Raw genomic sequence first — 26,185 nt, 5'->3', positions numbered from 1 at the left:
TAGCAGAACGTCACATGACCAGAGAGAGAGCCAATCACAAGCGTCACTTGACAAAACAGGAAGTGAGATGAACAAAAATATTGAGCTTTGTAGCTAAATATAACAAAAATTGTAATTGTGGAAAATATCCGAAAGCGCCCGCGGTTTAATTACTCATTTTCCTTGCGATGTAGGCCGCACGGTGTCACAAATGGTTAGAATGCCCGCCTCACACTTCTGAGGACCGGGGTTCAAATCCCGACGCCGTAATGTGTGGAGTTTGCGTGTTCTCCGCGTGGCTTTTCTCCGGGTGGCCACTCCGCTTTCCTCCCACAAACACGCGACATTCATTGGACCGACTCTAAATTGCCCGTAGGTGCGATTGGGAGTTCGACTGTAGCCCGTCTCGACGTGCCCTGCGATCCGCCCGCGACCCTCGTGAGGATAAGCGCCAAAAGAAAATGGATGGATGCATAGTAATGTAATAGATTGCAACGAATGAATTGAACAATCGACGGATCCGTCAGGTCGTCAATGTGCCGCGGGTCCAGGATGCGAGCGGGCGGCCATTCTTGTTCTTCCCTCAACCTCCTGCTGGTGGCGCTGTGCGCGCTGCTGCTGCTGTGCTGCGCCGCGCTGACGGCGCTGATGTGGGCGGACGCCCGGCCAGCCGGTGAGCTCCTCAATAATTTACCCGCAATAATAACGCCGCCACCCCGCTGTCGGGGAACTATCAACTCGAAGTGAGTTGAGGAGTTTCATTTGGGCAAAAGTAGTCGTTTGTCACCCTCTTGCGGCGTCTGTGGGTAATCGTAAATGTTTTTGGGGCGTGCGCTGACGCTTAATTGACGTCCGGCGTTTCAGGTGAAGACGCGGGCGCGGGGGCGGCGCTCAGCGGCGTGATGACGATCGCGCGCGGCGCCGAGTTCAGCCGGGATCTGCAGAACCGGAGCAGCGCCGCCTTCAAGTCGCTGGCGTTCGACGTCCAGCAGCTGGTGAGCGGACGCCGAGAGGCGACCGGCGAGGGGCCGCCGTCCCCCGAGGCTGACTTGCGATTGGCCGGCAGGTACGCGAGGCGTTCGGGCGCGGCGGGCTCGGACGGCGCTTTGTGGCGTGCGACGTCGTCGGATTCGCGTGAGCGACGCCCACGCACGCGTGATTATTCACCATTATTGATCGTTTGCACGCTGCGATTATCAAGAATTAAAAATGTAATTTGACACTGATTGTTGAATGTTGAAAACATTGATCAACAACAAATGACACTTGGCTGATTTTGTGTGTAATTATTTACTCCTGATAATTGAATAATAAAAACAGATGATTGATCATGAACACATTGATTATTGATAATGGACATTGCTTATTTTAAACGATTAAACATATAGTTAATGGAACACTGTGATTATCGAACATTATTTACAAGTCAATATGTCTACTTGACATTTGACATCTGAAATCGTGATTATGAGTTGTTAAACATTAACGATTATTAATCATTCACTATTAATCACTGATAGGTAAACACAATTACCGATACATTCATGGTTGATAATTTGTGGATTGTTGAAAATATTGGTGGTTGATTATCGTTTATTTGTTACTGATCACTGATTATTGAACGCTTATCACACAGAACTCCTTGATTACTGATCTAGTGATTATTCAACACATTGACGATGGATCACTAAAAACATGAATAGATTGATTATTGATTTTTTTCAAGTTTACTTTTCATTATTTCACATTAGTTTGCAATTATTGACCACTCATTATTGACCTCACTTACAGTTTTATTGATTGTCGAACACCTTTGATTGACCACAAAACACATTGACCGCTGACCATTGAGAATTTTTTTGTTGACATAATCATTTTTTGATAATCTTTTATTGGTTACTGATCACTGATTATTGAATGCTTATTTATCACACAGAACTCCTTGATTACTGATCTAGTGATTATTCAACACATTGACAATTGATCACTAAAAACATTAATATATTGATTTTTGCAAGTTTACTTTTCATGAGTTCACATTTGTTTGCATAATTGACCACTCATTATTGACCTCACCTATTATTGATTGTTGACCACAAACCACATTGACTGCTGACCATTGAGAATTATATATTTTTTTGCGACATATTGCTCATCTGGTAATTATGAATGACGGGGTTCTCACTCAGTCAGGGCAGCGTCGTGGTCACCTTTGACCTGCGGTTCACACAAGCGGTGAACGGCGAGGAGGCGGAGCGACAGATGAAGGCGGGCTTGGAGGAGAGCGGCGGATTGGTTGTTGACCGAGGCAGCGTCCGCATCACGGGTAAGGTCCCGGCAGACGTGAGGTCGGAGGTCACGGGCCTGATGACGCGTTTCCACAGAGAAACAGCAGGAGGCGACCACAATCGCAAACCTGACGCCAACCACACCCGCCGCAAGTGAGGAAGCCAATTTTTCTCGTCTGGACAGTGAAATATGAATTTCATGCACCTGACGCCGACTGGTCACTCCCCCGTGACATTTCCTGCGTCCATCTAGTCGCGTGCCCTCCCTACCACGTCACCTGCGTCCGCTCGTCAACGTGCGTCCCGACGGACCGCCTGTGCGACGGCGTCGACGACTGCGCCGACGCGTCCGACGAAGACGCCGCCCGCTGCGGTCGGTGCTCTCCTCTTCGGCCGTCTTGCGTGAGTGGCGTGTTGTTCGCCGCGGCGACCTCATCCTTCTTTCTCCACAGCAACAGCCTGCGACGGACAGTTCTTACTGCGGGGGCCGACGGGATGGTTTGCGTCGGCCGCAAACGGCGCCTTCTGCCGCTGGATCATCAGGTCCTAAAAAAGCAGACTTTGTATACTTACCAGAAAGGTCAGCAACCACCCATTGCTGAAGGCTAACTGCAAATGTTTTTGTTGTCGCCTTCAGAGTTCAAAGCGGATTTTCGGTTCAGGTCAACTTCCACAAGTTCAAAAGCAGAGAGAACGTCGACATTGTCAGACTTTATGAAGGAGTCGGCGCTGAGAAGAATTTGGCAGGTCAGGAGGGCCCACGGCTGGTCAGTGTCAGGTCCACGATCAGATCCAAGATCGGCTCTTGAGTGACGTCCTGGATCAGGACCTGGGTGAGATCCTACATTAGGTCCTGAATCAAAGTCTAGATCAAGTCTTGGATCAGGCCCTAGATCAGACCTGAGATCAGGTCTTGGGTAAGATCCTCGATCAGATCAAAGGACTTGGATCAGGTCCTGGTATTGGTCTTGAGTCAGGTCCTGCATCAGATCCTTGATCAGGTCCTAAATTAGGTCCTGAATCACAGTCTAGATCAATCTTGGATCAGGTCCTAGATCAGACCTGAGATCAGGTCTTGGGTAAGATCCTTGATCAGATCAAAGGGCTTGGATCTGGTCCTGGTATTGGTCTTCAGTCAGCTCCTGCATCAGATCCTTGATCAGGTCTTGCATCAGATCAAAGATCAGGTCCAGGGTCAGGTCTTGGATCAAGTCCCTAGATCAGCCCTTGGAAAGGTTCTTGAATCCCTTTCAGATACCGGTCTTTGATCAGGTTCTACATTATGCCTTGGATAGGCCTTGGATTAGGTCCTTGATCAGGTCTTGGATCTGATGTAGGTCAGGTCCTTGCACAGGTTCAGCATAAACTACTGGACAAAGTTTTGGCTCAGAGCTTTTGTATTTAGATCCTGGATCTGTTCTGTATCGGGACTTGGAAGAGGTCAAAATAAGGTTTGATTATTTAACCACCATTGACTCTTCAATTGTAGCTGAGCTCTCAGGCGACACCCCTCCCGGGACCGTATGGCTACTCACCAACCGATCCACCATTGAGTTTTCCACAGACAATTTTGATGGTGTGTCAGGATTCAATGCCACCTTCAGTACCAGCGATCTGTCAGGCCTCGCCGGTGAGACACTCCCCGCGTCCCGCCCGGCGTGACTTGACGTAAGTTGCATCAACATGTTGACGTCTTTGCTGTGTTTCAGATTCAAAGAAGTTGTCGTGCACATTTGAAAGCGGGCTTTGCTTCTGGAGGCAGGAACAAGATGACGACGGCGACTGGCTTCGGAGCAGAGGGGCCACATTCCCGCCTCTCAGCGGCCCGAGTGTAGACCACACTCTGGGAAACCCTTCTGGTGAGATCACTTTGTATTGTCATCGGTGCTAATCACACAGGTATTTAAAGGTCCTGGATTTGGTTTTGAGTCAAGTGTAGAGCAGGTCCTGGATCGACCTTTTCACACTGTGTTAGCATAGCTGCTAATCACACACGTTTTCTGCTTCAGGTTTCTACTTGGTCACCCCTCTGAGTCCTGGCCAATGGCTGAAGAGCTTCAGAATCTACAGCCTGCCTCTGACGCCGCCCGACCATCCCATTTGCCTGCGTTTCTGGTAAACAAAAGATGCTAATGAGGAGATGATTGACAATTGTCACACGGGAACTCAACTGTGTGTTCCCGAAGGTATCATATGTTTGGAGAAGACGTCCACCGTTTTCAAGTGTTGCTGCATGGTACCTCTCCAGGTGCCATCCCTAAAGTGGTGTTCCGCAGGGACGGTAACTATGGCGACAACTGGAACCACGGACAAGTGCTCCTTAACTTCACTGTTGACACGCAGGTGGGTTGAGCTCGGGTTTTCAACTGGAGAATTCGCAAGTAGGCACGGGGAGAACATACAAACTCCAAACGGGGGAGCCCGGATTGAACCCGGGTCTGCAGAACTGTGAGGCAGATGTGCGAACTACTCGCCCACTCTACCGCCAAACCTAATATCAAACTGACTTCAATCTGATTGTGAGATTTTCCAACCAATTTCAAATGTCTTGCTTGTCGACTGGTTTAAGCCTCGACGAGATCTAAAGCTAAATATAGTTTTCAAACGGTTTTTAAACTTTGAAGTCAATCTGAAAACATATTCCTTCTGATTTCAAACGGCTTTAATTCTTATTTCAAGTGATACAATCTGTCGTAGATCCGATTCTGAAATGATTCCCGACCCCTTTTGAAGTCATGCTGCAAGATTTAAGGCTGCTCAAAACGTCTCTGACTGGTTTCAACCGGTGTGCGCAGGTTGTGTTCGAAGCTCTGAAGAGAGGTGGGCTGAGGAATGACATCGCGTTGGATGACATCACATTGATGTCTGAGCCCTGTGGACCCGCCCCCCCTGAACCCACCCTGGTGCCCACTCCTACTCCTCTGCCCACCATTCCAGGTGAACCAAGTCGGCCAACGCTACCGGGCCGCTATCAGATCCCACGAAAACCACCTGACCGTCACCTCTTTTCCGACCACTCAGCTGACTGTGGCGGTCCTTTCGACGTGTGGGAGCCAAACTCTACCTTCAAGTCGCCAAATTACCCACAGTCCTACGGGAACAGAGCTCGCTGTAAGAACACCTTGGCTCTGTTGGGAATCGCACCCTAGGAAATATGGGAATGATTCCTAACCCAACCCAACACCTCGTTAATGAAAGCGATATCGAATCACCGAAACTTTTTGCTCACATAGGTTTGTGGACGCTCCACGCTGTCCCGGGTCGAAACATCCAAGTCCACTTCTTGGACTTTGACATTGAAGATAACTACGACATAGTAGAGGTCCGCGACGGGATGGGGCCCAACTCCACCTTACTGGGTGAGCTGATTTTCATTATATTTGCATATTAATCCATTGTAACTAGGGCGGAACAATGTACAAGAGCTTACTTAGCATGTCTGCCTCACAGTTCTGTGGGGAGTTGTTCGTCTGTTTGCCTCGGTTTTTCCTTCCACAAAACAAAAACAAAAAAATGTTAACATGTGAGCCTACTTGAAGATCATAAAATTGAGTATGAATGCTTGATTGTCGGTATATGACCTGGGATTGACCGAGAACCAATCCAGTTTTTGTATGTGCCTCGACACTGGCTGATGGTTTTTCAATTCTTTGTCTATATGTGCCCTGATATTGACTGGCAACTAATCCAGCTTTTTGCTTAGGTTCCAGCTCACAGGCCACCCTAAAGTGGGGAATCGCTGTTCAAAACTGATTTATGGCAGTTTTGGCGTAATCTTTGTCAACTTGCTTCTTGTAGCCGTTCTCACTGGCAGTGGTGTCCCCGACCGTGACTTAATTTCAACAACCAATCACGTGACGGTCTGGTTCTTCACGGATAGTTCTGGCCATGGACGAGGGTTCAATGCCAACTTTACCTCCGGGGTCAGTTTGGGGTCTCCAGGTAAATTCTGACAAACTGAAGCAACAACCTCCAAGATATGAAATTGACAGGTCTGCTCAACTGTATTTGTCCTTCGGTGCAAAAACCAGAGCCGTGTCCTGCAGACCAGTTCCAGTGTCGGACAGGCAGCTGTATCCAAGGAAACCATCAGTGTGATGGAACAGTCGAGTGTGGCGACGCTTCAGATGAAGCTAACTGTGGTGAGGTTTGCCTGGATTATGTCAAATCGGATTTGGTCCCAAATACTAAATACTCAATGCTTTACTTGGACATGTGGTTTCAGTTGTGTTGCAGATGAACTCTTCCAGTCGTCTCCAGTTTCAGATCGCTTCCTTTTGGTTCACCGTGTGTGCAGACAGCTGGACGCCGCGCCTGTCTCACTTCACCTGTCAATACCTGGGATACAGGTAGACTCCTTCAGTATTTGGGATACCTCTAGCCCAACTGTAGGACCTGACATGACGTAGAGGACCTATATAACCTGAGAGTTCCTGGAATACAGGTAGAGGACTTGGAACCTGGAAAATCAGTTCCTGGGATACAGGTAGACAATTTGTTGGACCTTCCTGACCTCTCAGTACCTGTAATACTGGACGAGCACTTATAAGACCTGAGCAGTCAGTACTGAGAATACGGTAGACTACTGTACTTCAGTACCTGAGATGTAGGCCTGACCCTGACTTGTCAGTGCTCGAGATAGAGGTAGACTACTGCATACTAATCTATCTGAGATGCAAGTAGACCACTTGTAAGACCACCACTACCTGGGATACAGATAGACTACCTCAGTGTCTGAGATACAGGTCGTCCAATTGTAGACCTGACTAGTCAGAACCTCAGATACATGTAGACCAACTATAGGGCCTGCCTTACCTTTCAGTAGCTGTGATATAGGTAAAATATTTGTAGTACCTGATGGGTTTAACCACTTGTCAGACCTGACCTGACAAAACATGAGATACAAGAACTATTTGTCAACATCTAGAATACAAGCAGACACCCTTTATGGTCTTTTAGCTCATTTTTCATTACCAGGTCCGGCGAAGCCACTCTGGTGCCAGCCTTACCAGTTGATTCACCCTTCACTAGTGTCAAAGTCACCAGTAATGGAAGTCTGGAATCCACCGTGAGGTACCAGGGCACATAGTGCGAGGACAGTGTCTCTTTGTAGAAAAAATGAAGAGTTGACGTAATGCACACTGGAGCGCGACGCAGAGTCACAAGAGTCAGTTGTTGTTTTTCAGCGAGCGTTGTGTCAACGACCGTGTGATTTCGCTCCGCTGTGACAACCAGCGTGAGTTTCTGACAATATTCATTTCTCCGTGCTGCAGTCGCCGCGTCTCATCGTTTTGTCTTTGTGTTTCAGCCTGTGGAGCTCGTGTAGCCGCCCGTGACACCGTGGACCACTCAGCAACCAGAGATGGTAAAACCCGGAAACCACAGTTAACATTTTTGAATGCACCTTTGTTTCCCAAATACTGCACTTGTGTTTCTCTTGGTTTACTGTGACAAAATGCTTGGCTATTTCCAAAGAGATTTGGACTTGACTTTTTCCTCCACTTAGGGGAGGTCCGAGTGGTTGGCGGGTCGGACGCAGACAGAGGGGCCTGGCCGTGGGTGGTGTCGCTGCATTGGAATGGTCGCCACGTGTGCGGTGCCACGTTGCTCGGTCGCCGTTGGCTGCTGACCGCCGCCCACTGCGTGTACGGGTGAGACGCCCGGCGGATGACTGAAATGTCTGACGGCACGCCACCGCAGCTGGGCTGATGGGCTTTTCACAGGAAGGAACGCCCCCTGAGCCGGTGGTCCGCCAAGTTGGGTATCAGGGCTCAGAACCACGCCGAGGACGCAAACTCGTTCCAAATCGATGCCGTGTTCATCAACGTGCACTACAACAGATTCAGCAAACAGGCCGACATTGCCATGATGCGCCTCAGCACCCCCGCCAACTTCACTGGTATTTCTGCACACAAGTCCACACATCGACTTCCTGTTCCTGTGGTAATATTGCTGAAGCAGACTTTTAATTCCCTTGGTATATATTGAGGGAGAAGACATTGTTTTCCATAGACGTCCTGTTCCTGTAAAGGTTTTAGGGTATCGGGTTCCTGTTTAAGGATCCTGTTTCTCTGATACAAGTAAGTGGACTAGGTTTTCTCGATACTACCGGTTTCCCGTCATAATGGTGGTGAAGTTGATGTCCTCTTCCTTGATTAGTAGTGAGGTAGTCAGCTTTCTTTTCCATGGACTTCCTGTAACTAACAGTAGACTTCCTGTTCCTGTGAGAGTGGTAAGAAAGCGGACTACTTATTTAGTGAACTTGTGCGTTTGTTATGCAGATTTGATCCAGCCAGTGTGTTTACCTGAAAATGGTCAAGAGTTCCAAGCAGGGAGGAAATGTTGGATCGCCGGATGGGGGCGACTGGCCGAGGAGGGTCAGTCACCCGAATATCCGGACATCTACCCATCTCTCCGTTGATATCTTGATCTGCTTGCCCACTTGTCTCGGCACCAGGTTCTCTTCCAGACATCCTGCAGGAGGCCGAGGTTCCCCTGGTGGACCGGCCCTGGTGCCAACGCGCTTTGCCCGAGTACGCTATCACGTCCAGCATGCTTTGCGCGGGCTTCCCGCAGGGCGGCATCGACTCCTGTCAGGTGATCACGATCCATTCGCTCGATCGGCCGTCCCGGAGAAAGTTCAGAGTTCATCGCGTCTTTTTCCGACAGGGTGACTCCGGCGGTCCGCTCATGTGCGAGGAGGAGGGACGCTGGACTCTGATTGGTCGGTTTCTTTTCAAATGCGTCCCTTATCGACACCGACGCTTGGGTGCCAACTTCCTGTGTGATTGTCCGCGACAGGCGTCACGTCCTTCGGGATCGGTTGCGGTCGGCCTGACCGGCCCGGCGTCTACACCAGAGTGTCGGCCTTCGTCGCCTGGATCGCGGAAACGCGACGCTCCTCGCCCGCATCATGAGATTCTTCTCCTCCCCTCCTCTGCAAGCTCCTCCTCTTGTTCTCCCTTTGACTCGTCTTCCTCGCTCTCGAGCACCACCTCTTTCTCACTCTATCATCTTCCATCCGCCACCCCTCCCTCCTCCTTCCACACATCATTACCCCTCCACCACAACCTCTTCCTCCCCTTTTTCCTTCTACCCACCTTTCTCCTCCTCCTCCTCCTACTCATCTTCATCCACCTTCTCTTCCTTCTCCTCTTATTGCAATTTCTACTTCTTCGTGTCGAGTCAAATCCTGTTTATTTGTTTGACCCACAATCCTAAAAGAGCCTCAGAAACTCAAAACCCCATTTGAGACACCGCGAGAAGGGACCGCAGATGGTAGACCCCCCCCCCCCCCTTTCCAGGATGACCGGGCTGGAAAGGATGTCGAGTTGGCAACAGTTGTCGCACAGTACGGCGCTCCGCGACGTTCAGTAAGACATCATTTGAGACACTGTCGGCGGATCTGCCTCGGGACACGGATGGGTCGACTGGAGCAGAATTCTCCACGAGCCAAGACTCCCGGGGGAAGGGGTCCACCTCGGAGCTTGTCCCAGTTGGTCGGTCCGGAACCCAACAGCGGCAGACTCTGATTGGGTTAACGTCGCCTGACACGCGCTTCCAACAGGAGAGGAGATAAAACAAGCGGCAGGAAGAACCGCCAACGTGAACTTGAAATAAAATAAATGCCAAAGAGTACGAAAATAAGTCTTAAATTGAGATTTCATGGGCAGGTCATTTCAGAGTGCTGTAACTTTAATAAAAAATCCCCCCCCATCTACTCCTCTTGCTTCTGCCCCTTCTGCCCCCCACCCCCTGCTCCTCCACCTCCCACTGCTTTACTCCGTACGGAGGCCGGGATGACTGATGACATCACCCAGCTTCAGCTGCTCCGATTGGCCGCAGAGCACAATCCATGTGCACAAAGTTATTATTTCATCACATGACCGTTTTCTTTCTCACTGACTTTGAGTGTGTAGCGACACACACACACGCACAAACACGCGCAACGCATGCACGAGCGTGTGGGCGGAGTCAGGAGTCGAGAGGACTCGTCGGTTGCGTGTGAACACGCGCCCACGCACGCGCGCGCAGTGAGAGTCAGTCCCCGGTACGTGAGGACGTGAAAAAAAGATATGAACGCGTGACGCCGTGATCCCGTGTGAAGACATGAAGACGTGAAGACATGGACTTGTTCGTGTGCACGGTGTTCATTTTGTTTGTGCGCGTCGCCGCCGTCAGCACAGGTAACCAACCACGAGTACTCCTCATATTGTCATATTTTGCGCCTGAAAAGAAAATGCGCCGCGCAATCCGCGGCATACTTTCTTCACAGTGCTGACGTTATTCGTCCGGAGAACAAATATGCATTTTGATGGGATGATGAAGTTGTTGAGTGTGTTGCGGACCGCGCATGTGTCTTGAATATTCTCGCGATTGAGTTTGGAAAGGCTGAAAAAAATGGCAGCGGGCGCTTAATTATCCAGTTTTTGGGGGGGCTTTATTTCACGTTTGGACGATTTACAGGAGCTTTCGGTTCCAAGCTCAAATCAAAGACAGACGTTGAGAATCTGCAGAATTCCGTGTCAGGCCGAGCGTTGTCCACGAAGAACAATTTCCATCGAACAGAAAAGCTTCGGTCCGCATAACAAAGACGCCATAAATAATAATCGTCGAATCCCAGCGGCGACGTCTCCCATCTCCTCTAATGAGGAACAAGGAGGCGTCTTCGGAGCCTTCCAGAAAGTTTCCAGGCTGCAGTTCACGCGCTGGAAAGTCTTTTCTGTGACAGCTGGAAAACTTATCAATGAGGTGAAGATGATCGATTGAGTTTGTCGTTGGAAAATGTCATCGCTGATCGATGGTATGATTTTTTTTTTTTTTTTTTTGAAGAAACCTAATTGCTGAATGACATGATTGATTGTGTTTCTCATTCAAAAAGAAAGAAAGATGTAATGGAATGTGTGTGTTTTTTTTTAATCACATGATGGATTGAGTTTCTCATTTGAAAAACTAATCATTGATGATTACATTGTAGGATTGTATTTTGGATTTTTTTATTTTTTTAAAAAAGCAATGATTAGTCAGGGATGTTTTCATTTCAAAAACGTGATCATTCAATAAAGCGATGGTCTTTCTCAGATGCGCTCCATGAGGTCTTGTCCGAGTTCCGCGTGGTTCGTCCGGTCAGAACCGACGCGCGGGGGCGCTTCCTGTCGACGTCGGTCTCCGCCCGCCTCCCGACCCGCGACAAAAGACACGCCCCCTGGAGCAAGACGTCACGGACGGACACGGCGGATCCTGAGCCGGAGTCCGGGTCGGAGCTTTTCTACAACGTGACGGTGTTTGGGCGGGAGCTGCACCTGCGGCTGCGCGCCAACCGCCGCCTGGTGGCCCCGCGAGCCACCATGGAGTGGTGGGAGGAGTCGGGGCTCCAGCGCTCAGAGCCGATTGGAGACGCCGGCTGCCTGTACACGGGGGGCGTGTCCAACATGCAGGGCGCAAGCGTTGCCGTGAGCAACTGTGATGGACTGGTGGGTGCTGCCTCTCAAAAACCTCGTTTGGTAGCTGCTGGCATGTTAGCGTCACTAAGATTCTGTTACCCAACTGGCAGCTCATTAGCTTAGCTCAGTAGCCTGTCAAGTCGTATCATAGCAAGAATAGCATCGAATATGTGTACGACAGGGCTAGTTTTTCATCCCGAAGAACAAACCTCGGGGTGTGATCGGCATTTTCCATTCCTGAAAAGGGGTCCATAGGGTAAAAAAGAGGGGGGGCAATGCGACCCCAGTGACCCCCAACCACACACACACACACACACACACACACACACACACAGTGTGGGCGTGGTGTATCATCACAAAGAGATCCAATTTCACTTCATCGGTTCGAAAATCTTGATTTATCAAGAACAAATAATGTCTCCTTGGTCACCTCTCAGTGCCAGTGACGTATCGTGACAGGTAGAACAATGAAATGTTCTTCCACTAGATGGCAGGAGGTCCGATGAACTGTGTGTCCACCTGCCGCCGTTCATATAACCGCCTTGTGTTCAACCAAGCGGGGCCAGTTTGTGAGCAAACGGAGACAACTGGACCACCCTCCTCCAATGTTTTGGGGTTCGTCGTTCACGACCCAGGCTCGGAAGCAATTGGGTCAAAATGTGAGATCCAGTAGCTGATGTACTGAAGGAGAGAAGAGTGCGAGAGATCAAGCGAGAGAGCGAGTGAAGGCTGTAAAAGCGGCGGCGGCCACGTGCACACTGGCCGCACTGGGGGCTTTTTCAACGTCTGACTGCCGGAGTGCAGCTGTGATGGGATCCAGATGTTGTGGAAAGATGAGACTTGTTGAAAGGAAGGAGCTGCACAAACACTCGCAAGGGCAGGACTTCTCCTTGCTCTAACTCCTACACCCTCTTATTTTGAAATGGCTGCCCAACACTTTCCTGTTCTGGTCTCCACCACTCACTTTCAATCCCAATCTTTAATCTGCCGCAGCCGCTCTAGAGTCTTTCTAGACCCTCAGTGGACGGTTAGTAGAACCACAGCAGACCATCAGTAAACACTCAGTAGATACTCAGTACACCCCAAGGAGACATTCAGCCTATCCTCAGTTGATCCTTATCCGATGATGTACCTAATAGATACGGTATTTTGTAGATCTTCAATAAACACTTACACAGGTACTGGATTCAGTCAAGTTTTGGTAAGCTCTCAGTGGATCTTCTCTAGGTCTTCTGTGGGTCCTCAGCCAATCTTCAGGAGATCTTTGGAATGTTCTGTCGCTCTTAAGTAAATCTTCAGTAAACACTGAATAGATCGTCAGTAGACTTTCTGTAAACCAGCTGGAGATCCTGGACAGATGCCCGGTAGAACTCCAGTCGATTCTCTGTAGATCATTTGACCTTTGTAAACACTTATTAGATATTTGTTAGATTTTCAGTAGACGTCCAGGAGGCCAAGGGCTATTTGCTAACCCTTCAGTAGATCATTAGTAGGTTGTGATTAAATGACTATAGATCTTATAGAACAACAATATAGTAGATATTCTGTAGAACTCCAACAGATTGGTGGATTGCGTGTGCGTCGGCAGGCTGGGATGATCCGAACAAGCGAGGAGGAGTTCTTCATCGAGCCGTTGGATCGCTGGGGGCTCGGAGGTCAGAGAGTAGACGATCATGATGAACAAGGAAGACGGCACATCGTCTATCCATCGTCCGCTATCATCAAGTCCAAACGACGGGCACTCAATCAAACTGCTGACTTCCTGCGAGGTGAGAAGAACTCTTCCTCGTGGTCGTCCAATCCCACGCTGAAATCTGTTGAGATTTTCCTTGTGGTGTCATCAGGACCTCTCTTAGGTTCCTTGAATCAGCTAAGGTCCAAATCCACTGTAGGTCGGCGCCAGCGGCGCTACATCGAAGAAGCGGATATGTTCAACATGGAGGTAAGGGAAATTGCCTGCCCCTCCGCAGCCAATCACAACGCTCATTCTACCACCTCGGCAGGTCCTGCTCGCTGTGGATTATTCCGTCCTTCTTTTTCACGGACAAGAACACGTCCAGAAATACCTTCTGACGCTGATGAACATCGTAAGTGGACGCGTCAGAGGTGGGACTAAGTCACAAATTGTGTGTGCCGGTCATGATAAAAGTAAGTCGCAAGTCTTAATCGTCATGTTTTGAGTGACCCCCGCGTTACCGTGGCAAAAATCAAGCCGGTCACCAAATTTCATACATGTCAGCCATTTAGTTCAGGCTTTGACCAACCACCGGTGAGGTAAACTGTGAAGGTAACGTGGCGTACCCGTCTATTGAAAATGGATTTTATCGTGACAAATGAAGTTACTGTTGCTGTTGTAGTCTTGTCTTATATTTGAATTGAAGATTTCGCATGTAGTCACTCTTTTTGCTCAATTTGATGAAACCGTCATTCACGAATTCGCGTCCGAATTCCACATCATGGCATCCTGATTGGTTGCCGGTTTGCACAAACGGTAGCTTTTGTTCCAAAAACAAAACAATTGGCGTGCTATCTCGAAAATGGTCAACAGGAACACTTGACAAGTTGTCTAATCTGTCAAAGTCAAGTCCAGTGTCATGAATACCAGGTCAAGTGGAGTCTTTCATAAGTTTTAGCCAAGCAAGTCCTGAATCCTGAAATTGTCGCCTTCAGTCTCGTCGACTCTGGAGTCCCCCACCTCTGAAAACAGGGATCGAGTTCAGTGCTGAAGTTTGCGATGAACGCGAGCAGATTCTGATGTGTTGCAGGTTAACGAGATCTATCAAGATCAATCCCTCGGTGCCAACATCAACATCGTTCTGGTGCGAATCATCATGCTGTCTCCATCCAAGGTACCGCTAACAATGCTCAGCCTGAAGTGAAATAGTGATCGATAGTTGTGAAAACTCCCGGCGGGTTTCTCCTCCAGTCCCAGGAGCTCATCTCAGTGGGAAATGCCCAGAGGAGTCTGGAGAACGTTTGTGGCTGGTCGTACATCCAGCAGAGGGAGCAGAACCCCAACCAGCAGCACGACCACCTGGTCTACCTGAGCAGACGAGAGTTTGGACCCTCCGGCATGCAGGGTACCAATGCTAGTATTCAGCTAATATTACCCTATGCTAATTCTTGTGACCCAATCCTAATGCTAATACTAACGGTAATGCTAATATTCTCTATAATAATGCTAATATTCCCACTAAACACGACTACTGCTCACTCGGCACAAATGCTAATATGACCTCTACTGCTAACGACATCCGCCCGTCCATTTTCCATACCACTTGTCAGGACTACTTGAGCCTCTCCCGTCTGTTTTTGGGCAAGAGCCACAGTACTCCACAGTACTCCCCGAAATGGTCACCAGCCAAGTGCCCTCACATGGAGAGTAAACAAACGAACGTCCATCCAACAAATTTTCGGATGCTTTCAATGAACCTAGCATGGATTTTTCGGATGTGGGAGACAATAGAGTACCCGGAGATCACGTACACATGCAAAATCCTCAGAACTGTGAGGGCTAACCCTAACCAGTTGGCAACCCCGCTTCCCGCCCAAACTATGCTAGTCCTAATAGTCATGCTATTGTGACCCTACGACCGCTAACAGTGTACTAATGCTTATATTAATGCTAATCTGAGCTCGACTACTGCTGCAAATACTGCTGCCAACACCGTGCTTGATCTAATATTGTTATTACTACTAATATGACCCACTACAATTGCTAACACTATGCTAACATAACCTCTACCATTACTGCTAGCACTGTCCAAATGCTACTAGTAATGCTAATGTGACCGTTACATTACGGCTAACATTAAACTAATGCTGATAGTAACAGTAATATAATTGCTAATGTTAACACTATACTAATGCTAATATTACTTTTTCAAATACAGCTACCAATTTACTACTGCTAATATGACTCCTACTACTAACACTACTAATGATCATAGTAAGGCTAATATGACTTCAACTATAACTATATTAAGTCTATAACTACGATACTAACTACAAATAAGGCCGCATTATTGTTAAGGCTAACAGAAACGGTTACGCTAATATGAGCCCGCTAACTACCGTAGCACGAGTCTGAGCACAATTAGCATAATACTAGCACTGATATTCCAGTAACAGTAGTGCTCTGTGCAGGCTATGCGCCGGTCACGGGAATGTGTCAGATGCACCAAAGTTGTGTCCTGGTCTTCGAAGATGGCTTCTCTTCAGCTTTCGTCGCTGCCCATGAAATCGGACACGTGTGAGGCGCACAAACATGTAAACACAAAATCCTGGTGCGGTTAATCCGCACTAGCGTTAGCATTAGCCACGTGTCCCGGCTCAGGTTGGGAATGGAGCACGACGGCGAGGCCAACGACTGTGACGACGACGTGTCCCTGGGCAGCATCATGTCACCGCAGGTGGAGGCCACATTCTACCGCTACCACTGGTCCAGATGCAGCTGGAGCGAGCTGCACAAGTACCTGCAGTGAGACAAGACCACAATCATGCTACACTTCCTGTCCTCTTTTCTTTACAGTTCCTGCCCGCTACCTATCCCCTTCTAGTCCACTTCTCGTTGACTGCCTGTCCACTTGACTTACTGTCCATTTCCTGGCCACTTCTTGCCCCATTTTTTTTTTAACCTACTGTCCCATTTTACGCCTAATTCCTGTCCACTTCCTGCTCGCATTTTGCCTGATTCCTGTCCATTTCTTGTCCACTACTTGCCCCCTTCCTGTGGACTCCTGGCGCATTTTATGTCCATTGTCTGCCCCCCCTTCCTGTGCTTTCCTTGTGCCCTTGTCCTGTGTGTCCAGGTCTTGTCCACTTCCTATGCACTTTCTGTCCACTTTTTGCCCCATTTCTTTCCAGTGCATGTCCTTTCTTTCACTTCCTCTCACCTTATTGTCCACTTCCTTGTCCCTTCCAGTCTACCTTTGTCCACTTCCTGTCCCGTCCTCATGTTGCGAGCGCTTGTGTTTCCCCGGTTATAGCACGTACGACTGTCTCCGGGACGACCCGTTCAACCCGGACTGGCCGACTCCGCCCCTCTTGCCAGGGTTTGAGTACTCCATGGAGCAGCAGTGCAGCTTTGACTTTGGCCCAGGATTTGGAATCTGCAATGCTGTAAGTTTGAACTTTGACCTTTTACATTTTGTCACAGTTGGTTCCATTGCAATTCTCATTGTTGTTGTTTTTGTTGTCATCAGTGTAGTTGGCATTTTTCTGGTTGTGGACGCAGCCCTCTCTCTGCCGTCTAATTTGGCTTCTTTATGAGGAATACCTGTGCTGGTCTCTTTATTAGAAAGGTGCTGATCCACTCTGGGCTCTGTTTGATGTTCTTGTCAGTATCCCAACACGCAGCCTTGCCAGCAGCTGTGGTGCAGCGACTACAACCATCCTTTTTTCTGTAGATCCAAGAAGGGTCCGCCTCTGGACGGGACACCGTGCGGAACCGGCAAGGTGAGTGCCCAGTTCGTCGGTGTTCTGAACGGAACCATATCCACGGCGAACATCTCCGTCTTCCTCAGCACTGCTTCAAAGGTTTCTGCATCACGCTAACGGCCAACCTCCTGCGACAAGATGGGGGCTGGAGCTCGTGGAGCGCCTACACCAGCTGCTCCAGGACCTGCGGGGGCGGCGTCCGGATCCGCTACAGGGAGTGTGACAGCCCGCCGTGAGTGAGCGGCTCGTCGAAACGCAAAGTTGAAGGCTGTGTTAGGACTCACTCTCTAGTCACAATATCATGCGCTATATAGTGAGTTGAAATTTTAACAGAAATTCAAGATGTCCCGTTTAGTCACCTATGTAGTCCACTATATACATGTAGATCCTTCCCAATTGCGGGATTAATGAGTTGGGTAATGTTTTTCAAACACAGTAAAAGAGGCTTAATCTTGCTCTCCCCAGGCCAGCCAACGGGGGGCGCACCTGCTTTGGAAACAGTTTTGAGTTCCAACTGTGCAATCAGCAACAGCAGTGCCCACCCTTGACGGACTTCAGGTCAGTAAAAATCCAAAGTCCAAAGTGGACCGAAGAGGTAACTGGAATCCGTTCGTGACTGGTTTGATTTGGAAAGACTTGGCGACTTGTCTTTGAATAGCATCATTCTGCCCCGTCGTCGTGTTTTTAGGCCATTGAACTGATTGGAATTATACTGTTCTGGTTGCCCTAGAAGAGAGAACTGCGAATGTTCTGGTCTGGTTGTTTTGGACAAAAGAAACAGAAGAGTCCGCCTGCAATTGATTCAATGCCCTGAGAAGACTTAGACTTGCTGACTGAAATGAATTGGAATGACAAGGAATAATTTAGTGGATTGGCACGAGGTGATGACTGGAATAACTTGACATGACCAGGAAGAATCCACAGCGTGACGTGGTATCTTTCAGGGTGGAGCAGTGTAGCATCTGGAATGACTGACATAACTTGGAATGATCTGGAATGACTAAACCTGACTGACTGAATGACCAGGAATAATGTGATGAATCACAATGAGCTGAGGACTGGCATGATTTGATCAGTAACGGAGACTTGGAGTATCTTGGAATGAGCTTGAAGAACTTGATGAATTTCATCAGGATGAGGACTTGTACTGGAGTTGGAATGTCCTGGAATTGATTTGACTGACTTGATGCCTGAATTGAGTTGGGAGGAAGTATCGAATGACCTAATGACTGAAATAAATTGGAATGACGGGGAAAAACATTATGAATTGGAATGATCTTTTGATGCTTTGGGACGGCTCAAAATGACTCGGCACCACCGACGACACGAAACCATTTGGGATTACTTGACGAACTGGACCGGGATGACTCAATGATCTGTAATAACTCGAGATAATGTGGCGTGACTTGGAAGGAACCGCAATGACTTGGCATGACGTGGTGTCTTTCAGGGCGGAGCAGTGTAGCGCCTGGGATGACGTTTTCGAACACGAAGGACAAAAACATCAGTGGCTGCCCGTCGAACAGCCCGACCGTAACTACAGACACACACGCACACGCATGCGCCGCACATGTTGAAGTCATCCGGCCGTAATCCGGGGGATGTAGTCTTCTCTTTGAAACCACGGACACGTGGGATCCCCGGGCAGGACTGCGCCTGACTGTCACACTCCCCACGCTTGTCCGTGTCTTACCAGCTGACGAACGCTGCAATCTGTTCTGCCGCTCCAACGAGACGGGCCAAGTGGTGTCCATGAAGAGAGCGGTCCACGACGGGACGCTGTGCTCCTACAACGACGCCTACAGCGTGTGTGTTCGGGGAGAGTGCGAGGTCTTTATCTCATCTCGTCTTGTCTTGGATTTCGTCGTTGTATTTTCCACCTGAGTTTCGTGTCCGCGCCAGTTGGCGACTAAGAGATGTCTCTTCATTCTGATTTCTGCTGTCTGCTTTTCTCCCTTTCCCACTCGTCTCATCATCTCAATTCTTCGTCTCCTACCCCTGTTGACTGGTCCTATTTGCTACTCTCCATCTCGTCGCCTCCCGACCTCCTCGCAGCACGTAGGCTGCGACGGTGAGATCGCGTCGGACCTCCAGGAGGACCGTTGCGGGGTGTGTGGTGGAGATCATTCCCGCTGTCACGTGGTCAAAGGGAACTTCACTCGCGGCACCAACAAAACAGGTGACATGACAATCACGGGTAAATGTTGAGCTCGACGACCAGGGCACCCCAAAGCCGGAAATCAAATGAGGTCCGGCCGCCACTACCAAAGGGAGTGATTTCAAATTCAACACAACCTGGAGTATTGGAGAAGACCAAAGTGTGTCAACGGTCTTTTAGTGTTGCAGTATGATCACAAATTAATATTATTTGCAGAAATGGAGTGCCTCCAAGTCTAATTTTGCACAGTGTCTTTGAGTGGGTTGATTGTCGGCTGTGGCCTAGGTTACCTGAAGATCCTGGAGATCCCTCGAGGGGCGCGACACCTCCTGGTGCAAGAGTTCAGTAGGACCCCTCACGTCCTCGGTAGGCTGTCGTTTCCCGTGCCACTCGCGGATCCCGCAGAGCAGGTGGCCCTGACTTTCTCGCCGCTCTAGCGGTGAAAAACCAGGAGAGCGGCCACCTGTTCCTGAACGACGAGGGCACGGAGCCGACGTCCCGCCTGTTGGTGGAGATGGGCGTTGCCTGGCAGTACACCCACAGCGAGGAACAGGAGGTGGTCCAGACTGAGGGGCCGCTCAAGTACGCCGTGATCCTCATGGTGAGTCCTGGACCTCGGGTCTGGGAACGTGAAGCTAAACACGTGAAGACGCAGCGTCCAACTTGAAATTGGATTTTTTTTCAAGGAAAATAAGTTTTGTCAGGGACGAAATGTCACGTATCACTCGCGAGAACCTGATTACACACATATTCAGAATCACTGATATTCACATTTGCCCCTCTATTTCATTATTATCCATCCATCCATTTTCTTATCCTCATGAGGGTCTCGGGAATGCTGGAGCCCATCAGACCTGTCTTCGGGCAAGATGCAGGGTACACCCTGAACTGGTCGCTGGCCAATCGCAGGGCACATAAGGACAGACCACAGTCGCACTCACAATCACACCGACGGGGCAGTTTAGAGTCTTCAATGAATGTTGCACGTTTTCGGGATGTGGGAGGAAACTGGAGCCCGCAGAGAAAGTACATGCAAACTCTACAGAGGTGGGGCCGCGATTTGAACCCCGGTCCTCAGAACTGTCAGGCCAAAGCTCTACAGCTCCTCCACCGTGCTGCCTATTTCGTAATTATATACGGAGCGTGACAAGCACTCTTTCCATCAGCTCCGTTCCCACGGCGACGCCAAGGTGACCGTGTCCTACAAGTACGTGATCCGGGACCACTTGCGCTCTTCCCTGGAGTCCAACCTGGTGCAGGAGGACGCCATCTTCTACGAGTGGGCGCTCAAGCAGTGGTCTCAGTGCTCCCAATCATGCGGAGGAGGTACGGGGGTGGCGCCGCTCGCTGTGGAAAGAAGACGCCGGTTGACTCCTCCTGTGGTCGCCAGGGAAACAGTACACCCGCTTCGGATGCCGCCGGAAGGCCGACGGGGTGATGGTCCAGCGAACGTTCTGCTCCAACATCACCAAACCGAGAGCCATCACACGCAGTTGCAATACTGATGTCTGCAGCCCGCCACGGTAACAGTCGTCGCGGTAACACTCAACCGAGTGTGACATCCCATCACCATAGTAACACTCTGTGATCTGTGATTGGACTGTAAAACACACTGAGCGCTTCCTGCTCTCAACCAATCAGCTGGATGACCGGCGGCTGGGAGGCCTGCAGCGCCTCCTGTGGACAAAGTGGCTGGCAGCGTCGCTGGGTGGGCTGCCAGCTGGTGCCCGTTGGCGGGCGCCGGCTTTCTGTCAACAGCGAACTCTGCCAGGACCGCCGGCCGGAGGCTAAGCGGCCCTGCAACCGCATCCTGTGCCCGGCGGTGTGGCGAGCCGGGCCCTGGACTCCAGTAAGGAAGAGGGCGGGGGGCACGGCGGGTTCGTACACGGCAGTGATGCAGCTTCTGCGTTGCAGTGTTCCGTCACCTGCGGCAACGGAACACAGGAGCGTCAAGTAGCCTGCGTCCGGCCCGAGGGGTCCTCTGGGAACTGCAGTCTCGTCCCGCCCATCGCCAAGCGCACCTGCCGAGCGCCAGCGTGTGGCGGTAAGCTCTCGTCACGTGTCCGATGCCGTGCGTACAGTCCGGACTCGAGATTTTAATTTGTTGAAATTCTACCTGTTTGAAATTAGATCAAATATTTGTTTCTGTGCTGCAGGCGACCCGAAGAACTTCATGGTCCAATGGCTGTCCAGATCCAGTATCGACGCCCCGCCGGCAAAGACCGCCTCCTGTAGGGCAGACTCCTCCCGCTTGCACTTCCTGTTACGCGGCAGCTGAGGTTGTTGTTTCTGCAGGGCAGCGTTGCCGTGCCGACCGCTCGGCGTTTTGCCGGATGGAGGCGCTCAGTCGCAACTGTGCCAACGCCGCCTACCGACAAATATGCTGCAAGTCCTGCGGCAACTTCAGGTGACCTGTAACCGCGTTTCGGAGTGTCCGTACAGTTTTAGAAGTGGTTCTGGAACTGGTTGATTCGGTCGTCTTCATCTTTGTTCCACACAAGTGTTCATTTGCGCGTTTGCTAGCGTTCGTATGTTCTTGAAGGCGTTCGGACGTCTTCGCAATGTTGTCATCGTGCTCTTTCTGTTTTGTTTTTTTTAGTGTTTCCACCACAGTGACGCCACAGCCGAGCCCCTCCCCCTCCAGCAGCACGTGGACAGCGACTCCGCCCCCCAGCACCACCGACTTTATTTACGTGGATTACGACGACGACGAAGCGCTCGTCGCCCCTGCGACCGTGCCGCCGCTTTCCCTCATGAAGCCCACGCCCACTTCTGCGGTGGCGACCTCTGTTGCCATGGTAACCGCCACGGCGAACGCAGCGCCGACCCCGCCGCTGGGGGCCACGTCGTCGGCCGGCGTCCCGAGCGGGAGGAGCCCCGCCGGCGGACGTTCGTCCCCCTTTCGGGCGACGTCGCCAAAGATGGCGAAGGACTCCGCGGGCGAGGTCTCCTACAGCATCGTGGGATTGGAAGTTTACGGGGCGAGGGGCCCGCAGAGCCACTTTGTGCCCCGGGTGCCGCCCGTCCGGGAGCGGACGCAAAACAAACGCATCCAGGAGCTTCTGAACGAGAAGCTGCGGAAGCCCGGACGGCGGCGCCGCCCCGGCGCCTTGTAGGACGCCTTCTCAGCGTTTTTCTTCCCCGTTCGTCCGCATTGGTGGCGCCGGCTTCTTTTCGGGAATCGGATAAAAGTTCAAAGCCTCAATTTTTCCGATAAAGTCAACCACGAGATGACTTCGATCCATCGCCAGCTGATATTTTCCCATTTCACGTACAATGATTTACTTTCACTTTTTTTTTACACATATTAAAAAGATGGTGACAAAAAAAACTACAATTTTTTTTGCAGTTTTTTTCTATGTGAAGTTGAACAAATAAAAATGAAATGTTGTAAAACAGTCAAATGTTCAGCCTGTAGTCCTTATTTTTATTGTTGGAAGCTTTAAGGGACCCAAAAATATTATTTTTCACAGTCCATCCAATGTTTTGATCCGCTTATCCTTGCATATTATTTAAATTGATTGACCAATTTATCAGATGTCGTAATTTTATTTTGCTAAATGTCAGTTCAGAGTGTAGTCGAGCTGGGATAGGCTCCAGCGCTCCTGTGAGGATAAGTGGCTTGGATAATGAATAGATTGATCTTGATCTCATCTAATGGAAAAAAACTGGCTTTGAAACAATGCCGTGTCGACTTTTTATATAAACTGTACATCAGAACTTTCTGATCGAGCTGAGAAGACAATTAGTTGTAGCATCTTTGTTTTTTTTTTTTTTTTTTTTTTTTTTGAGTGGCCTGGATTACAGATATTATTATAGAGTATCTTTTACTCTACTTTGCGCTATCTAAAATTTGCTTCAAAGCAGTTGCAATATATTTCGGAATCCAATCGTAGATATATCAAAGCGGCGTTAGCGAGAGCTACAATTCGCTAAACATGAATTGCATTTGACTGTCATGACTCCATACACATAAATGTGAGAAATGACATCCTTTGTCCTCAGAGAAATATAATATCCGTTTTGACGAGGCAAATTTGAATTACAGATTTCAACGCATATCCAGTCAAGATTTTGTAAATTAAAATGCTTTCCATAGCTGCCTGTCCGGCCAAATTCGGGGCGAAAGTGCGGCTTGGGCCTGCCAGGTCAAAAACTGGGCTCTAGCGTCCATGTTGTGCGACACAATAAGCCAAGATGGCGGCCGCCGTCGTCCGAGGTCTCGGCTCTGCTTTAGCGAAAAACCTCCGCGAAATCCGCATCCACCTCTGCCAAACCTCCGCCGCAAGTCAGGGGACTAGGTGAGCCCCCCGGTCCGACCGCAAACATGCTGCCGCATATGACGGCACGTAGACGAAGGAGACAAAGTCGCCTTGTCCTCGGCGACCTGACAAGCGGCTAGCAGATGCTAAATGCTAACGTCAATTCGTCGATGAATGGACAACTAACGACTCATTTGTCGAGTTCATCTACTCGAATTTCATAATTGTTAACCTTTTAAAGACTGTACGTTGTGTAAATCATTTATTGTGCTAAAGAAATGACGAAAACAGTAGTAAACTCGGGTTTTGTTGTCCTTCATGAAAGCAGTTTGTGTTTCGTCAAAATAAGACTTCTGCTTTTCCTCCACTAAGCAATGAGAAACATTTCTGCATAGTTTCTGACATATGTTATAATGTCATAATCCGTTTCTGAAAAGAAGTTGTCACTCCGTGAGAAAATGTTTTTTTTGCAGCCGTAGTAGGAAGTTTCCAATGACGCCATCTTGTGTGTCAAAGAGGTCATAGAACAGAGGTGAAAGGTCAAGCGTGAAGTTTTTTTTTTTCCCTATTATGAATTCATCCGATTGGTCGAAGTGTGGTTGTGACGTCATAGGAGGCACCCTTACAAATGTGGAAAAACAAAAAAAACCCAGCATTTGAGCAATATGTATGTGTAAAGAATAAGTCGGTAATCAGGAAAAGAGGGGGAAAAATCTGATTAGTGGATTGACGAATTTGCAGCTAAATCACGAATTAAAGAATGAGTCAAAGATATTAAAACAATTGATGTAAAACTTGAAGTGGAAAAAAAAGTTCAGAGCGTTTTAAGAACGAATCTTCAATCTTGCTTTTGTGATTCGAGTTTGATGTGCTTCAGTGTTTGTTTGTTTTTTTTCCCCACTTTTCAGAGACTTTGTGGCGCAGCACTACGTGGACCTGAAGCGGGCCAACGCCCACTTGCCCATCCTGGTCCGGGAATGTTCCGGAGTGGAGGCCCGACTGTGGGCCCGTTACGGTGAGTGGCGCCGAAGCGTCGCGGGAGGGAATTGCGCGGGACTGCAGGGCTCGACGTTAACATTTGCGGCGACCTTGCCATAGCTTTTGACAAATTTTGCATGCTGTTGATAATCCCTACATCATATAATTTTATTATTGCATCCATGTGACAAAAAAATAAATAAAATAATAAAAACTTAAGTCTACATTTAAAAAAAAAATATGGTAATAGTTTGGGATGATAATAAATGACTAACAAATAAAATGACTAAATACTAAATGACTTTTAACAAATAACTAGTGAATTAAAAAAATATGGCAAAAGGTTGGCACAATAACAAATGATGAAATAATGACTAATAGCAAATGAATCAAATGCTAAATAATATTTTTATTGCTCAGGAAATCTGGCAAGTCATCTTCCTCAGCACAAGTCAATCGGAACTATGAATTGCCAAATCAGTGTGTAATTTCAAACGTGGATTTGTTTACGACCGATATGTCGCTGGTTCATCACAATATTGTGTCATGTCAAAATATTATTGGCATCGATGACAGCACTTATCATTTGTATTAAAAAAAAAATATATATATATATATATGTGTGTGTGTGTATGAGTACTTCGGACTTTGTTACCTCAGATTTTCCTCGAATGTATTACGATGTTCAACTATTCATGACCAAAGCACGAGGCGGCCATTACACCATAGAAGAAGAAGGCAGCTCATTGGCTTGTTCAGTGGAGCTCCAGCGAATCAGAAACTCGTATGTTAAGGTGTTGTTTCATGCGATGTCGGCCGTGAATTATCAACACTATTTGACTCGGACACAATCATTTTTTTTAATCAATGCAAAATTACTATATTTCTGTGAAAATTCCCACTTGCCCGGTCGGGAAATCGTGCCGTACGTTTACTTTCTCGAAAACTTTCAGAATTATTCTTCAAGTCTTATCCTGGTTGGACGTGCTGAAGCTTGCTAAGTTTGCACGCGCGTTGACGGAGCCCTTCGTCGTCAGATAAAGCAAATATGATTTTCAAATTCAAAACCGTTGATGTACTTGGGCAAAAAAAAAAAAAAAAAACGCGCGTGAGTTCCACACGATCACGGCTAAAGGACAAAACCAACGTTGACTTTGTGGGGCGTTTTGCCGACTTGACTTGCGAGCGACTGCGCGTCCGATCTCGTTCCGCGGTCAAACGTTCCCAACCGCCCTCGCGATCTCCAACGGCAGGAAGTTGACGCGTCGACTCGCTTCAGACCCGCGTCTGCGTGTGTTTATGGGCAGATTTCGGGAAGGAACGCAGCATCTCCCTGGAGAACAAGTCTGCTGATCAAGTGGCCCAAAGTCTGCAAACTCTGGTTCGGTCCGGGCCGTGATGAAAGCGCCAAAACCGGGACCGGTCTTGTCATGCGCTGATGTGGATGAGAGAGAGAGATGTTTCGCTTGTTTATGTAAAAATTAATAAAGTATTGTCAAGTCATGAACTGTGTGGTCGTCTTGGCAACGGTGCATCGAAGCAGCCGTGGGCTGCTGTGCCTGCTGGTCCTGGGGAACCTTCTGCAGTGACTCTCGTGCCCTGAGGGGGGCAGCGTAGGTCGTAGCCCATTTACCCATC

At 49.0% G+C, this 26,185-nt stretch overlaps 3 protein-coding genes across 6 annotated transcripts; all 3 read left to right on the top strand.

The window, feature by feature from the left end:
• The first annotated feature begins 30 nt into the window (after positions 1–30).
• On the top strand, positions 31–9,970 carry tmprss15 (transmembrane serine protease 15). 3 transcript variants are annotated; one of them, XM_061802364.1, is made up of 27 exons: positions 31–652; positions 844–974; positions 1,046–1,113; positions 2,169–2,305; positions 2,364–2,420; positions 2,521–2,640; positions 2,720–2,810; positions 2,905–3,014; positions 3,757–3,897; positions 3,977–4,126; positions 4,277–4,382; positions 4,454–4,610; positions 5,063–5,204; positions 5,289–5,378; positions 5,501–5,626; positions 6,066–6,209; positions 6,299–6,409; positions 6,493–6,616; positions 7,245–7,340; positions 7,454–7,503; positions 7,576–7,632; positions 7,774–7,918; positions 7,991–8,166; positions 8,549–8,644; positions 8,725–8,864; positions 8,937–8,991; positions 9,069–9,970. In XM_061802364.1, the coding sequence occupies exons 1-27, from the start codon at positions 514–516 to the stop codon at positions 9,182–9,184; spliced, it is 3,075 nt and encodes a 1,024-aa protein (XP_061658348.1). In that variant the 5' UTR covers positions 31–513; the 3' UTR covers positions 9,185–9,970. The 3 variants fall into 3 exon arrangements, with proteins under 3 accessions (XP_061658348.1, XP_061658347.1, XP_061658349.1); XM_061802363.1 differs by lacking the exon at positions 1,046–1,113 and having other exon boundaries at positions 844–1,045; XM_061802365.1 differs by lacking the exons at positions 1,046–1,113; positions 8,549–8,644; positions 8,725–8,864; positions 8,937–8,991; positions 9,069–9,970 and having other exon boundaries at positions 844–1,045; positions 7,991–8,391.
• Positions 9,971–10,165: 195 nt separating this feature from the next.
• Positions 10,166–22,711, top strand: LOC133492083 (A disintegrin and metalloproteinase with thrombospondin motifs 2-like). Of its 2 annotated transcripts, XM_061804022.1 has the most exons (25): positions 10,167–10,453; positions 11,349–11,740; positions 13,299–13,479; positions 13,555–13,652; positions 13,714–13,797; positions 14,476–14,559; positions 14,637–14,790; positions 15,857–15,962; positions 16,047–16,190; positions 16,699–16,831; positions 17,054–17,167; positions 17,236–17,381; positions 17,615–17,707; positions 18,600–18,682; positions 18,846–18,979; positions 19,205–19,328; positions 19,593–19,673; positions 19,745–19,908; positions 20,474–20,633; positions 20,698–20,830; positions 20,949–21,156; positions 21,222–21,351; positions 21,464–21,538; positions 21,603–21,714; positions 21,907–22,711. In XM_061804022.1, exons 1-25 carry the CDS (start codon positions 10,393–10,395, stop codon positions 22,421–22,423), a joined length of 3,711 nt encoding a protein of 1,236 aa, XP_061660006.1. In that variant the 5' UTR covers positions 10,167–10,392; the 3' UTR covers positions 22,424–22,711. The 2 variants fall into 2 exon arrangements, with proteins under 2 accessions (XP_061660005.1, XP_061660006.1); XM_061804021.1 differs by having other exon boundaries at positions 10,166–10,453; positions 13,299–13,652.
• A 719-nt stretch (positions 22,712–23,430) lies between these two features.
• Positions 23,431–26,050, top strand: ndufa2 (NADH:ubiquinone oxidoreductase subunit A2). Its single transcript, XM_061803708.1, has 3 exons — positions 23,431–23,608; positions 24,478–24,584; positions 25,855–26,050. The coding sequence occupies exons 1-3, from the start codon at positions 23,505–23,507 to the stop codon at positions 25,944–25,946; spliced, it is 303 nt and encodes a 100-aa protein (XP_061659692.1). The 5' UTR covers positions 23,431–23,504; the 3' UTR covers positions 25,947–26,050.
• Positions 26,051–26,185: the final 135 nt, after the last annotated feature.

Source organism: Syngnathoides biaculeatus, chromosome 18 (genome assembly GCF_019802595.1).
Source record: "Syngnathoides biaculeatus isolate LvHL_M chromosome 18, ASM1980259v1, whole genome shotgun sequence".
Taxonomy (NCBI): Eukaryota; Metazoa; Chordata; class Actinopteri; order Syngnathiformes; family Syngnathidae; genus Syngnathoides; species Syngnathoides biaculeatus.
The sequence above is the reverse complement of the archived record's forward strand: the minus strand, read 5'-3'. Positions and strand labels throughout refer to the sequence as shown.

Coding starts and splice junctions, on each gene's coding strand:
- tmprss15 (XM_061802363.1), top strand. CDS start 514: ATGTGCCGCGGGTCCAGGATGCGAGCGGGCGGCCATTCTTGTTCTTCC. Junction 4,611..5,062: donor ACTTCACTGTTGACACGCAG/GTGGGTTGAGCT, acceptor CGGTGTGCGCAG/GTTGTGTTCGAAGCTCTGAA. Junction 7,504..7,575: donor GCTCCGCTGTGACAACCAGC/GTGAGTTTCTGA, acceptor TTTGTGTTTCAG/CCTGTGGAGCTCGTGTAGCC.
- LOC133492083 (XM_061804021.1), top strand. CDS start 10,393: ATGGACTTGTTCGTGTGCACGGTGTTCATTTTGTTTGTGCGCGTCGCC. Junction 17,168..17,235: donor CACCGTGCGGAACCGGCAAG/GTGAGTGCCCAG, acceptor CGTCTTCCTCAG/CACTGCTTCAAAGGTTTCTG. Junction 19,909..20,473: donor AGTACGCCGTGATCCTCATG/GTGAGTCCTGGA, acceptor TCTTTCCATCAG/CTCCGTTCCCACGGCGACGC.
- ndufa2 (XM_061803708.1), top strand. CDS start 23,505: ATGGCGGCCGCCGTCGTCCGAGGTCTCGGCTCTGCTTTAGCGAAAAAC. Junction 23,609..24,477: donor GCCGCAAGTCAGGGGACTAG/GTGAGCCCCCCG, acceptor CCCACTTTTCAG/AGACTTTGTGGCGCAGCACT. Junction 24,585..25,854: donor CCGACTGTGGGCCCGTTACG/GTGAGTGGCGCC, acceptor GTTTATGGGCAG/ATTTCGGGAAGGAACGCAGC.